General features: G+C 37.3%; 1 protein-coding gene across 18 annotated transcripts in view; it reads right to left on the reverse strand.

Moving 5' to 3' along the window:
- Positions 1–15,428, reverse strand: part of PTPRM (protein tyrosine phosphatase receptor type M) — a 546,727-nt gene that overhangs the window by 228,546 nt on the left and 302,753 nt on the right. For all 18 annotated transcript variants that reach the window (XM_070747559.1, XM_070747555.1, XM_070747564.1 and 15 more), the window contains exons 10-11: positions 10,714–10,915; positions 6,783–6,885 (exon numbers count right to left, since the gene is read on the reverse strand). In XM_070747559.1, coding sequence (XP_070603660.1) covers positions 6,783–6,885; positions 10,714–10,915 — 305 coding nt within the window. The remainder of the gene's footprint in view (positions 1–6,782; positions 6,886–10,713; positions 10,916–15,428) is intronic.

Raw genomic sequence — 15,428 nt, forward strand, 5'->3', positions numbered from 1 at the left:
ACAATATCTAAGCACTGGATTATATCAGCCAACCATGCTTCAAATGTTATTATCATACTTTTCAGTGATAATGTCAAATGTGTTTCACTCCTAGCTGTGCTTAGTCATATCTTCCAGGTTATGGACATTGAAGTCAAAATTTGATTTGTTCAAATGTTCAACAATAACATTTTTTTCATCAGACCATTCAACACTTTCATCTTCCAGAAGCAAGTTTAATACGAAATGGTGGTGGTGGTGGTGGGAACTCTTTGTGGGGTTTTTTCTTTTTCATTTTCTCTCTCATAATTTCAGCTTTCTTTAGAAAGTTGTTGCTTTTCTATTACCGTGGCTAGCCCGGTAACCTTGCCCTGAAGCATTCAATTTACTGCATTCTGAAATATATCTGAAAGATTAGCAAAGTGCAGTACTTACTTAGAATTCCAAATGTTGTCTATGAAATACCTTCCCACATAATAGTAGTCTGTAGCTGGCAAAACAAGCAGTCTTCTTTCATATTGCTAATCCTATATAGTATATGTGTGCTATCAATTATGCATCATCACTCACATCAGATGTTATGCCTAGTTGAAGATAAAACTGCCTTTTTATAGCTGCAATGACTTGTGTTTTCGGCATCAATTGACAAGTCCTAAATACATGTACAATAGATATTTGAGAGGGATATGTGTTCAGTGTTCTTAAATGTACCAGTCATAGTCAACCAGGTCTTGAGTGTGATGTCTGGTCATCATATTTTAAGAAAAATTCACAGAAACTGTAGGAAACGCAACAAAGATCAATAGATATGATCAGGGGATTGGAAAATAGTCTTGCAAGAAGAGATTGGGAGAAATTGGATGTTTAGCCCTAAGACGTCTGAGTTGGTTTATGATAACGTTCTTCAAAAATTCGAAGGGATGCTATCAAGATCAGTTTTCAGTCATTTAAGACTATAGGATATAGTCAGGATTCTAAACTACAAGACGTTTAAAATAAACTAATGATCTTAAAATTACAAGAATAAATGTTTGTGGAATTTTGAGAAGAGCTTCCTAATCTTCAGCAGTTTAATAATAGAATTTAATTAGATATTAAATCATATATTTGATTATATATTAATAATATCTATAATGGTATGACATTTAAGTAATATTTAAGTTTTAGTTTTATAACATTCCTTAACTCTGGTTTCCAGGTATTACTATGCCACAGCTATTTGTCATCCTTAATAATTGGTTGTGCTCATAGGATGCTGGGAATTATAGTTCAGCAACATCTGGCTAGCCACAAGTTCCTGCTTTAGGGCATACTCATAATGTGTATAAATTCAGACTATAAAATAGCCTACTGGTATAATCAAAGCCTCCTGGATTGTACTATTTCACAATATTGGTAATGGAAATGAAAGGTCTAAATGCTTTCCATTAAAATGTATGGGGGAAAAGACATGAAAAAAGAAGAGGCTTTCCAGACTTTTCTAAGATTGCATATTAAAGTTGCTAAATCTAAGGATAATAATGAGAAGTTGGGAGAAGTAAGCCATTCAATTGTTTGCATAAATCAATAGAATCATTGACTAGTTTCATGTTTGAGTATTTAAACCATTTATAAGGAAATCTGTCAATATACTTGATTCAGAAGTCAGTTCTACTAATGAAATGGGGTGGGTAGGGTTTTGCTGATTTTATTTTAGTGCAGTTCTGTGTGTTTCCTGGCATCTGTTCTAAAGAACTGGGACCTCCTGCTACAGTAGTGGTGCTGCAGATACAGTGATGGTGCTAATGCTGGGAATTGAAGAGAAGACAGGAAAAGATAAACATTGCCAGAATTCCCATTCTGTGAAATGGCCAATCAGGATAAAAGAGTAAATCTTAAGCATAAAGACCCATCTCTCAAGCAATGTTCCCTCTAATTTTTTTTCGGTGTGGGCAGAAAGGTATAGTGTCTGAGCGGCAGTTCCTTTGGGACTGGGCAGCATAGAAGTATGTATAAATGAATGAATGAATGAATGAATGAATGAATGAATGAATGAATGAATGAATGAATGAATAAATAAATAAATAAAAAGGAAAAAAAATCCCTTCTTTTTTATTAAAAGAAATTAATAATAAAACAAAACCAAAATCTATTACTATTATTACTATCTTCTCCTCTTTTTCCATCCCTGTCTCCTCCCCCCTTGTGTGTGTGTATGTGAACTCTTGAACCATTTCCAATAACAGGTGAGCTATTGGAAATGGTTCAAGAGTTCACACACACACACACACACACACACAAACGGCTGGGGTTTTTTTCTTTGTTATTATTTGGGTGTTTTTTACCATATGCTTTAAATCAAGAGTCATTTCTCTCTATTTCTCATTCTCAAGTACCAACTTTACTACCTAATCACGGATATAATCTATTGCATAGCTATTTTTTATATCTTTGTCTGTTATCTCTCAGTCAAGCGTCTTCTGCACAAATCATGACTCATTATTGAACAACGGCTGTAAAGCTGGCAGCTATGCTGATATTGTCCAAAATTGCAGCTATGGATTGAAAAAGAAACAAGAAAAGTAAAAGATACCTTTTGATCCTCAAATATGGTACTTACTGACATATCATCACATAATAATGACATCTACCTCAGGAGTACAAATTGATAAAAAGTTGTAAAGTGCAAATTGAAAGAATCATATTTATATCAGGATGCAGCTGAGGAAAAGCAGGGTCTGGGTGCGCATCTTATAGTTAAGTACAGATAATGTAAGCTTCTGTACTTGTGTTACTGTTCATTCTGAAGCCCCTCTTTCAAATAATTCTTGAAATATGGAAGGAATAAAATAAAAATGATAATTAATGCTTGGAATGGTGGCATATAATCAAATTATCATCTTTAAAATTGGCATTGCTTTATTTTGTAGTTTTAAAACCGTTCAATGAACAGCACAATGCAATAATCCTAACTCAAAGGAAAAGATGTAATAAATTTTTTCCTCAATTTTTTTGATTTGTTAGGTGTTATTTCTGATATTTTAAAGATAACCCTTTTACACTGTTGGCCCAGCAGTGTAAAATTTAAAATGTGTGAGGCTTACAGCATTAATAATGTCGATGGGAGAAAAATATGTGGACTTGATTTAAAGTAACCACAGTATTAAAAACTGTACTAGAAACTTGTTAAAAGTTTAAATTCTATTAAATTTCCATAAAAGCATGCTTACTAGATTTTAGACTAGTTCCTTCATAATTTACATGTTCGTTTCATATTCTTCTTTATTGGACTAAATGCACAGAAAAAATAAATTTACTATATAACTGAAACAGAGGTTGAACCTCTTTTCAGTGCCTGAATTTTCAACTGAAAGCAGACAATAGTCATTTAATTTTTATATAATCAGAATATTTACATATATAAGAATGACACAAACTCACATAGCAGATTGAATGTATCATCCAATATTAATATAAAATATTCTTTCTATATTCTGCAAATATATGCAGATAGGATTTAATTAAATGGGGTGGAGGACTGAAATACAAGCTAAAACACAATTTCAAATTGATGTTCCAAAATTCTTTAAGTAAGATCATAGAATGAACTGTCCATATTTTATATAATTAATAAAGATTGCAATAGTAAATGAAATTATGTTTTCAAAAGCTAAGAATTTGCTTTTGAGGATCACATTAAACATTAGCAACCTGACCTAGAAAATTGTACATAATTGTTTTTTTTAAAAACACTTCTTAAATTCATGATGCCATGTAGTTATTTTCTAAAGATGCCAGAATTGTAATTGAAGTGGACTGAATCCAAATAAAGTTAAAACAGAAAGCAACATTCTAATTCTGTATTTCTTCTAGGTGAAATGGTAAATGGAGGCATAAATTGCAAACAAGCAGTCCTAGGCAATAATATGCTAAAATTTGTGCTTACTTTCTTTCTGCCTTCTGCCTCTATCTATCAGAGGAATTAAAGATTTTTATGTGACAGAACTGATGTACTGATCAATAACCCAACAACAATCATTTACACTGAAAAGTTTAGGAGAGTTCCAAGAAACTGCATTAACCATGCCAGATAGCTACAGCAGAATCAATAGACAGCCATTGCACTTAGTGAAGACCATAAAGTACAGATATATTTTTCTTACTCAGAATGAATACAGATTTCATCAGCTGGGAAAGTCTGTTGCTTCAGAGTCCCTTGGAATGATCATAGATGTGACAATCTTGCCCCTACCATTTAAAAATGAGACTTTTGGAAACTGAATTGCTTATCTGAAGTTCAACAATACCGCACCTTAACTATAATGAAAGAAGTGCTTTTATATTTTATTGTTGAATGACTTTACAATCTATTTCATTAACAATGAAAGGATAAGGCATTATTTACACTTAAAAGGCAATATTACAAATCATTTCTATTTAATAACAAAAAAGATAGTGGAAAATGCAAATTAAAAAAAACACTGTAAAAAAGCTAATTATGCATTTTCTCATCTTATGCAGTCTTTCACAATTTTTAATTTTTACTTCTGGTGATGAAAATATAATGTGCAAGGGAGATTCCATGTAATTAAGCATTATCAGGAAATAAAAACCTATATTCCCTGCTTCAGATTATCTTTATCCCAAGTCCGGCCCATAGGATTTACTGTGCTCTCAGTGGGTAACTGAAAAAATTTAGCTTCCAATCTGCCATACCAATTGCTAATTAGCAAAGAAAGACAAATAAGTCGTCTATTTAGATTTATTTTCTTTTAACTGCCAACTGGTCCTTTATAATTTTTTACCATAATAATTACTTTTTAGCCAAAAGAGTTCATGACAAGATTCATTAATTAATTAATGGTATTTATATTTATTTATCAAATTTATAAGCTGTCCTTTTCCTGACGGACTCAGGGTGGCGTACAACAGTAAAATGAATACAAAAATTAAAAAAAAATACCCCAAAGTACATACAATAAAAAATAGATACAAAGTTTAAAACCCAATATAAAGCAAGCATACAACCATCACTCATTCATATTACTGGTCAGAGCAGAATGCTATCGCTCAACGGCCCCAGGCCTGGCGGCACAAGTGTGTTTTCAAAAACTTTCGGAAGGCCAGGAGGGTGTGTGTGCGAATCTCTGGGGGAAATTGGTTCCAGAGCACCGGAGCCACAACAGAGAAGACCTTTCCCCATGGTCCTGCCAGCCGGCATTGCTTGGCCGATGGGACCTGGAGAAGGCCAACTCTGGGCAATCTAATCGATCGCTGGGACATGTGAGGCAGAACATGGTCCCATAAATAATCTGGTCCTAGGCCATGTAGGGCTTTATAGGTGATAACCAACACCTTAAATTGTGTTCGGAGACCGATCAGAAGCCAGTGCAGCTCGCGGAGCGATGGAGTAATTGAAGTCTCAGAGCATTCTTTAAAGGTAGCCTGAAGTAGAGTGCATTGCAGTAATCGAGCCTCAAGGTGATGAAGATGTGAGTGACTGTGAGAAGAAACTCCCTATCCAAATAGGCCACAAGTGGTAGATCAGGCGATCTTGTGCAAAAGTCCCCCTAGCCACAACTGAGAGATGTTGCTCTAACCTCAGCTGCGACTCCCAAATTGTGGACCACAGCTGAGGTTAGAGGGTCAAGGTTTCCCCCCAGAGTAATGGATGGATAGATGGAATAATCCTTGGGAGGCAGGACCCACAGCCATTCTGTCTTGTCAGGGTTGAGCTTGAACCTGTTGACACCCATATATCGCCAACCATCTCACAAACAACTCTGAGTGGTATACAGCAATAATTAAAACAAGAAATATATTAAAATTAATCATTGCAAAAATATAAAAAAATTAAAATGAAAGACACTAAAAATTTTAAAATATATAAACAAAAGAACAGCTAGAAATATCTGAACTTGCTTAATTAATGAAAAAAAAAATCTTGCAAATGAAAGTAAATATACATATCCCAGGATAATGTTACAGGATCCAATCTGAGTTGGTCACCAGGACCAAAATCTGTACCTTAATTAACAACTAAAAGCTACACACAACCAGGCACAATATAAATATAAGACATAGAATAGCCCAGTGCACATATTTTGGAGAAAGATAAGTTTCTTGATGGGCTCTAGCAGCAATAAGCTTGGAAGAATAAAACTTAGGTCCTGGTAACTGTCTCAGATTGGATCCTGCATAAAAAATTGTATTGCAGGAGGAAAAGCATCTGCATAGCATTACAGGATTTACAAAATATTTAATTTAGATTATTTTGCAGTATCTCTTACTGCAACCCTATAGCATATTATTAATTTTATCATATTTAGGAGATTGAGGTTGAAAGACTTGGCGAAACACTATTTAGCGAACATTTCTTCTTCCTTCCTAACTTGATTATAATCTAATTTAATTTTTAAATTTCCTAGCATCTCATCTGATTACCTGAAATAAGGGTAATTAAATGCTCAGTTCTAAGAGAGATTAGTTATAGAAAACAGAGGTGCAAGGGATAGAGTAATGATTCACCCTTGAACTCATACCATTGCAATAAGCAATTACCTTGTAGAAGTAAAGAAACCACCCTCATAAGAAAACTATAGCTTTGTTCTTTATTTTCAAAGACTAAGTTCTGAAATCCTACACATAATACCTGAGTGCTCTACATCAAAGGATTTTCGTATTCGTCTGCCATTTAGTTTAATTAGAGATAATGCAAACATGGATTTAAACTGTACTGAATTAGGAAAGATCCCCAGAAAACACTATCAAGGAATTAATCAATTCTGTTTTAATCTTATACATCCTCCCGAACATCACAATACCTGACTGGTGCACCTCTGCTTTGTGCAGGTTTCAACAGAACTGTCACGGTACTCTCTGTTTGATTTGAAGGTGTTTCCAACTCATAGGGTGGCATAGAAGGAGCTAGACAAACAAGAACATATGAAGCAGACTCATTTAATGTGTCCCTCTCACATCATTTGGATCTTAAAACAGTCTTCCTAAAAATAGTGTTTACAGCAGAGCCACATATCTAAAGCATTGTAAACATATTTCCTTCTCTTTGATGAATTTGTCAGCCTACTGACAGCCATACAACTCTTGTGACAAGATATCCTTCTACATCAGAATATTCAGTATTTTATTTGTTTTTATTTATTTATTTATTTTATTTATTTGTCAAACATGTACAAAGTAGTAGGCATAGGTATAAACATAAACATTAGCAAAATAGGTACAGGTAAATTACGTAATAGGACAGTAGTACAGTAGGACAGGAACGGTAGGCACAGTGGTGTGCTTATATAGAATGTAGATAGTCTAAGGTTAAAGTTTTTGGGGCTTGGGAAGGAAACCACAGGGACAGGTAGTGTATTCCAGGCATTGATCACTGTTGCTGAAGTAATGAGATCCTGAACAATCTTGAGTTTATACAAGCTTGTAGTATTTATCAATTTACATTGATCTTTAATCTGTTAATTTAGGAATTATTCTCATTTCTGGACATCAAAATAACCTGTTGGTAGTTAGGACTGAATTAAAATAAAGCTTTAAATTTATATTCCCTAAGATGTTCTCCATATTCCACTTCTGTCATGGCAAGGTGCTTTAGGTTTTCATCTTTCTTATGTTCTAATTTGTATCCAGATTTTTCATATACAGTGGTACCTCATGATACGAACTTAATTGGTTCCAGGAGGAGGTTCGTAAGGTGAAAAGTTCATAAGACGAAACAATGTTTCCCATAGGAATCAATGTAAAAGCAAATAATGCGTGCAAATCCTTCAGGAAAATCCCAAACTTTAGAAGGGAAGCGAACAGAGGGCAGGGAGGAGCAGCTAAAGGGGGCGGGTGGAAGAAGCAAGGCTAGGCTAAAGGGTGAGTGGGAAGGAAGAAAGGCAAGGGGGACGCCCCTCCCTTTTCTTTCTTCAAAAGACACTCTTTCAGTGCCTCTCCTACTTTTGTTAATGCAAAGTCTTTCCCCCTCCAAGCCGCCCCTCCCTTTTCTTTCTTCAAAAAAGGGGAAAAAAGAAACCCCTTCATCCCAGCAGCAGCGGCTTGGGTTCGTAAGGTGAAAATAGTTCGAAAGAAGAGGCAAAAAAATCTTCAACACCAGGTTCGTATCTTGAAAAGTTCGTTAGAAGAGGCGTTCGTAAGATGAGGTAACACTGTATTCCTTCTGAATTGAATGATAATATGTGTAGCCATAAAACAAAACCAAATTGTTGGATATCTTGTTGATATCCTCAATTTCACAGAGCAGACATAAAGGATGAATATTTTCCCCCTAAGCTTTTCAAAAAGAATACAAGAGAATGTCTATGGAGATTCATCCAGGCCATTGTTGTCCTGAAGGTGCATTTTCAAGAGGCAACTGGACTTTCTGGTTTTTCTTTGAAAATGTTTCGCTTCTCATTCAAGAAGCTTCTTCAGAGCTAAAGAAACTTCCTGGATGAGAAGCAAAGCATCTTCAAAGTAAAACCAGAAAGTCCAGCTGCCTCTTGGAAAACCACCTTTAGAATATACAAGAACTTCATTTTCCATGAGGGGCCTGACTTTTCTAACTTCCTTGTAATCAATTACAATTGTTTAAGTAATTCTATTATTCTGCTGGTGGTGATGATACAATGTTTTTTTAATTAATGAATGAATAAATTTAATGAATGGTGAGTTTCAGTAGCATAATACTTTTAGTACTGATTACTGATTAACTTAGTCTTGCTGATACAGGCGTTTTAATAGAAACATAGAAACATAGAAGAGTGACGGCAGAAAAAGACCTCATGTTCCATCTAGTCTGCCCTTATACTATTTTTGTATTTTATCTTAGGATGGATATATGTTTATCCCAGGCATGTTTAAATTCAGTTACTGTGGATTTACCAACCCCCTCTGCTGGAATTTTGTTCCAAGGATCTACTACTCTTTCAGTAAAATAATATTTTCTCATATTGCTTTTGATCTTTCCCCCAACTAACTTCAGATTGTGTCCCCTTATTCTTGTGTTCACTTTCCTATTAAAAATACTTCCCTCCTGAACCTTATTTAACCCTTTGACATATTTAAATGTTTCGATCAGGTTCCCCCTTTTCCTTCTATCCCTAATGGAATTTTCTACTTAATTATTTAATATTCCTACAAAAATAACAGAACCTAGGGACTACTGAATATGGCTGTGGCTAAGTAACAAAAAAAAGATATCAGTCTTTAAGACACATGATTATCTTATGTAAGAAAAGAAGTCTAAACTAAAGAAAGTCTTCTAAACAAACAAAAAACTAGACCTGTCATTTTAAAGTTTAAAATATGATTGAATTGGACATAGCTAAATGTGTAATTTTGAATGAAGCATGTTTAATCTTTTTAACTTTGTCCCAATTATGCTTTTCTTTAAAATTCAGAAAAGTTGGAAAGTAATGTGCCCATCATTCTCCAAAATATATCCTAATGTTATTGGCAGAAAAATTAAAGATTCAGAATGATTTCTTGGCATTTCAGATTATGTGTGTGTGTGTGTGTGTATGTATGTATGTATAATAGTATCCATAAATAAATCATCTGAACATGTAATTAGCAACAGATAACACTAAACTACTTCGCCAATCAACTGTCATTAACTTTGTCGGACTTACCAATAACTATGCTTGGGGCGAAAAATGCTCTGAACATGGAGCTTAGACTGACTACTAAAGATTAGATCATACTAGCCTTTAAATAACACTTTGGCTGCCAGTATATTTCTAAACATGATATAAATGGCTTGAGATAACATTCAATATGAAACTCATGTGCCTTGAGTTATCACTAACTCTACTTCATTGGTTAGACTGTCATTCCTCTTCCATACTAAAGCAACTACAGGTGACTGGGGAAAAAGTGTTTCAGTTATAATGCTTTCAACTTTTTAATACTCACTATGTCAATTATATCATTGCCATTGATTTCTTTTTATTGGACACTATTTTATAACCCAGCTATTATTGTTTTATAACTCTGAGATTTCATTAAATTGAAGGTTGCACAAAAATGGTTTTAATACATATAATAAGTGAATTTTGTTGATTTCTTCTCAGCATTGATCAGTGGTGGTAGTTATCATTGTTGTTGTTGTTGTTGTTGTTGTTGTTGTTGTTATTATTATTATTATTATTATTATTATTATTATTATTATTCACACAGTCAGCCAAATGTTTAGACTGAATTTGACATTTTTATGTACCTATTGAGTTTTTACCAAGGACCTGGGATAGGCAAATCTGAATATTTGACAGTGTTACAGATATCATTGCAGGATGGAAATAGTTCCAAGTAAAGCCACTTTCTGCAATAGACTGATAGCAATTTTGTCAATGCCAATGATGGTGCTCCAGTTATTTTGGGGCTGCACCCAAGGCTCCTATTACTATTGATACTACCCTTGCTAGGCATTGCCATAGTAATGTGAAAATTTACCAAAAGGCCATTTTAATAACCTAATATGAGACGAATGTTTTTATGTCTTGGTTAGCTTAGTTTGTCTCAACAATTTAAAAATGAGTTTCAAAATAATAAACTCATATCAATAATATTTTGTACACAAAAGGATGTGTGCAGTAATGTTTAGACAACATTGTTTAGAAAGGAAATATGTTTTAACTGCTTTAATTGAAATATGGTCCTGACATCCATAATAAAATTGTAAACTGTAAGTTAAACAATTTAAATGAATATAACATTTATCATAATGGCAAGATTGATTATTTTAAATAATACCTGATATCTTTGTAGTAAATTGACTTGTTACAGGGGGTCCAAAGCCCTTGGCTGTACTAGCCCGGATAGTGAAAGAATAAGTAGTTCCAGGATGTAGTCCAAAAAACAAATAATGTGTTTCATTCCCGTGCTTTAGAACTCGTCCACTTTGGTTTGATAAATCTATTTCTGGGTCAAAAGAGCTGACAGCCTTGTATGTGATCTACAAAAGAATATCAATATGATCAGTAATTGGACAGGGATTGCATAATTATTCAATATACCCTTTAGAGGTCTACAATGTCAGACACCTTCTGATAAGTTATTTTACTCTTAAGAACTTCATGTCTCAAATACAATGATAGAACACAGATTTAGCCAAAGCATTGTGAGATGGGTTTTTTTTGTAGCCTCAGGGCTAAGAGATACCAAGTTTATAATTTTAAAGGCTATAATTCAGATTTAAGATAATATTTTAAATGTATCTGCCCCCCCCCCCCCCCGCACACACAATTTTCTTTTGGTTAACTTATGAAAGGATTGAATGATGGGATCCTTAGTACTCTTTGAGTTTGGTTGTTTTCTTCCACAATTTTATTACCAAAGTAGGTAATATCATCAGTGCATATTTGCAAGAAAACAATCACATTCAGAGAGCACCAAGGATCCCACAAATGAATATCAGTTTGTTAGGTATACACAAAAACACAAACTGACCCAAAATAAAGGCAAACATTTAATCTCCTTGAATAGTTCAAGAGAGACCGGGATAGAGAAAGGAGACCCGAAAACTACCAAATTCTATCACTTAGTCCCGTTTTGGTGAACCTATGGCATGCGTGCCAAAGTGGCATATGGAGCCATGTCACCTGGCATGCATGGCATCAACTGTTCCTCTTCTGGGTTTCTGGTGTGTATGCATGTGCAACGATCAGCTGGACTTTGTGTGTGCGGCATGCCGGAAACTAGAAGAGCTGGCCTTCCATTTTTCGACGAGAACATATGTGCCGGCAAGCTGATGGGCAACTATGCAGTAACCTGAAGACTTGCTGGCTAGTGTGTGCATGCCCTCTAGGCAGCTCCTCTTTCTGGTCATGGCCCAGAAAAGCACAAAGTGCTCCCTTTTCGGCATTTGGTGTCAAATACACACACACAGTCCCCCTTTTGCCATCACTGACCTAGTCCATATCCATGTACCTCATTGAGAGAACAGTTTTCAAAAGATCTGGATAGGTGGATTCACTTCTAGTACAGTAAAATGACACTACACTGCTTTCTGATTTCTCCTGCATCCCTAATCATGCTATCCAGTCTAAGCCAATACTATTATTAAGGAATTGCCAGGAAGTTCTGATGATACAGTACAGTGGAACCTCAAGATACGAACCTAATTGGTTCCAGGGGGAGGTTCGTAACACGAAAGGTTCGTAAGACGAAACATTGTTTCCCATAGGAAACAATGTAAAGTGAATTAATCCGTGCAACCAAAAAAGCCCCGCAAAAAACCCGCTGCCGCACGGCTGTGACCTTTTAAAACAGCCACGCGGCTTCCCCAGCAACCCCCCCCCGCCCGGCTGTGACCTTTTAAAACAGCTGCGCAGCTTCCCAGCCGTCTCCCGAAGCCAAACGCCAAACCCAAACTTCCACGTTTGGCGTTTGGAGGCTGCTGGAAAGCCCCCCAGCGCGGCTGTGACCTTTTAAAAAAGCCGCGCGGCTTCCCAGCTGTCTCCGAACGCCGAACGCGGAAGTTCAGCTTTGGCGTTCGGCTTCGGGAGACAGCTGGGAAGCCGCGCGGCTGTTTTAAAAGGTCACAGCCGTGCTGGGGGGCTTCCCACCACCACCCCGAAACTCCAATTTTTGCCGAACTTCCGGGTTCGGAGTTCGGGGTGGGTGGGAAGCCCCCCAGCGCGGCTGTGACCTTTTAAAACAGCCGCGCGGCTTCCCAGCTGTCTCCAGAAGCCGAACGCCAAAGCCGAACTTCCACGTTCGGTGTTCGGAGAGAGCTGGGAAGCCGCGCGGCTGTTTTAAAAGGTCACAGCCAGGATGGGGGGGCTTCCCAACAACCTCCCGAACCGAACCCGGGGTTCAGAAAAATTTTGTCTCTTCTTACGAACTTTTTTCGAGTTACGAACCGGCGCTCGGGAGGCTGCTGGGAAGCCCCGCCGCCCGGCTGTCACCTTTTAAAACAGCCGCGCGGCTTCCCAGCTGTCTCCGAACGCCAGTTCGTAACTCGAAAAAAGTTCGTAAGAAGAGGCAAAATTTTTCTGAACCCTGGGTTCGTATCACGAGTTGTTCGTAGGACGAGGGGTTCGTATCTTGAGGTACCACTGTATATATGAGTGATGAGTGGATGGATGAATGCCTTTTAAAATTTTGAAGATTTTTATATTGTATTCTTGTTTAATGAGTCTACTGGAGAAGGGCGGCCTATAAATTCAAATAATAAACAAACAAACAAATTTAAAAAATGTAGATTAAACAAATAAACACCACTCCCCCTGGAACAATAATCTAACGGTAAGTGGGGAGATAACATTCCAAGCATGGCTTGTAGAACTGGCATAATACTTGCAAATACTGTACTATTCTTGAAATATCCATGTTTTATTTGAAAGTTGTAACAAAATGTATGTTTTGTTCAATGCTCAAAACAAAACCACTCAGAACAAACATTTTTTTCAAGATTATAAGGGTTGACTGATAGTACAGTACTGAGTTTTGACAGCTCACAACATTTGGTTTCAGCTACAAACTGCTTCTTTGGAGGCAATTCTTGCATAACATTTTCCCCTTTATATTTCATATACTGTTTCTCATTCTGTTTTGAAAGATTATGATTTTAGATAATCTAGATGGTGTTCTGTCTGGGTTTCCCCAGACGTCAACACCAACTACAAAGAGTAGCCAGACACGCTGGTAAAAAGCAAAGTCATTTTATATCTTTGAAAACAAACACAGATAACAAAAACTGTTCTTACAAACTGGAATGCTATGAAGCTTCACAGAAAAGTCACGATGGCCAGACAATACAACAGGCTTCTTGCTGGCACACACACCACTGTAGATAATAAAACCCACGCCTCTCCCAATTTTTCAGCCTTCGAGGCCACAAGCCAGAATCAGAGACGCCAAGGATCGAAGCAAGGTCACAGGACTCCCAAAAGATAACTCTCCACAATACAGGAAGGGCGGGCCTGCCTTTTCAACCTTTCTGAGGAGAACCACACCCAAACCCAGCCGTTGCCTATTAGGGATGGAAATACCTGGCTAATTGTCCCCTTCTTTGTGCTGCCCTTCTCTGTCTCATATCTATGATGGCTTGTGCGTTCTCATCTAATGACTCCAGGCTACTCATCTAATGACTCCAGGCTACCCCCCCCCGGGGGTCTCAGGCTGTTCTCCCTCCTCCTTGTCCTGACATTCCTCTTCCCCGTCTGCCTGGTCCTCCTCCTCCTCCTGTTCCTCGTCCTCCCCCTCTGAGCATGGAGCCAGCAGAGTTCCAGCCGTTCCCTGAGGAGCCTCAGACTGAATCACAACAGATGGGTCTTTTTTTAAAATCCTAGACATACCTTTGAAATAATGTTCATGTGTCAGGTTACACCTGAAGAATTTTTTTAAAAAAAAATACACCAAAAAAGCACAATACCATTCATTATTAACCTATTCATTTCAATCCATGTTTACAACATTTATAATGGGAAGCAGTTAAGTCTGGACATGTAAAAATTCCCACCATTGCAAGTGAAAGCCAGGTGGACTACGCAGAGGTCTGACTGCACCGAGTGAGCACCAAGCTCTGAAATTCTCCTGGCTTAGATGATGGCCACCAGAAAAACCACCTTACAAATAAGGTGGCGAAGGAAGTATCGAGTAGGGTTCATATGGAGCTGCTGTCAGAGAGTTAAGAACCTTGGATAAGTCCCAGATATAGGTTTGTTGCTCCCCTAATGAACCACTTAACAGTCAGGTGTTGGGACATGGATTCTGGGAACCACAGGACAACATCAAAGACAAGGCTACCACTTGTCTCCTAATTAAGTTGGGGGAGAGCCCCTTGTCTACTAGACCAGTGATTTTCAACCTTTTTTGAGCCGCGGCACATTTTTTACATTTACAAAACCATGGGGCACATTGAGGGGGGGGGGGGGGCTAAAAAAAGTTTGGACAAAAAAAATATCTCTTTCTCCCTTTCGCTCTATTTTTCTCTCCCTCCCTCCCTCTTTTCCTCTCTTTCTCTCCATCCCTCTTTCCTTCCTCTTTTTTGCTCTCTTTCTCTCTCCCTCCCTACCTCCCTTTATGTCTTTCTCTCTTCCACCTTCCCTCCATCTCTTTTTCTCTCTCTCTCTTTCTTTCTCTCTCTTGCTCTCTCTCTTGCTTTCTTTCTCTCTTGTTCTCTTTCTCTCTCTCTTTCTTTCTCGTTCTCTTTCCTTTTCTCTCTCTTGTTTTCTTTCTCTCTCTCTCTCTTGCTTGCTTTCTCTATATTTCTCTCTTGCTTTCTCTCTCTCTCTCTCTTTCTTTCTCTCTCTCTCATTTACTTTCTCTCTCTAAGCTTTGCGGCACACCTGACCATGTCTCACGGCACACTAGTGTGCCACGGCACACTGGTTGAAAAACACTGGTCTAGACCATCCTGCAGGAAGTCAATGAGATTGCCTATAGACAATTGCACTCACTATTATGATGTTACTAAGCGAGGAAGAATCAAGGTTTGATGATCCAGAAGGCATAGGAGCTAG

The sequence above is a fragment of the Erythrolamprus reginae genome, chromosome 3 (assembly GCF_031021105.1).
Source record: "Erythrolamprus reginae isolate rEryReg1 chromosome 3, rEryReg1.hap1, whole genome shotgun sequence".
NCBI lineage: Eukaryota > Metazoa > Chordata > Lepidosauria > Squamata > Dipsadidae > Erythrolamprus > Erythrolamprus reginae.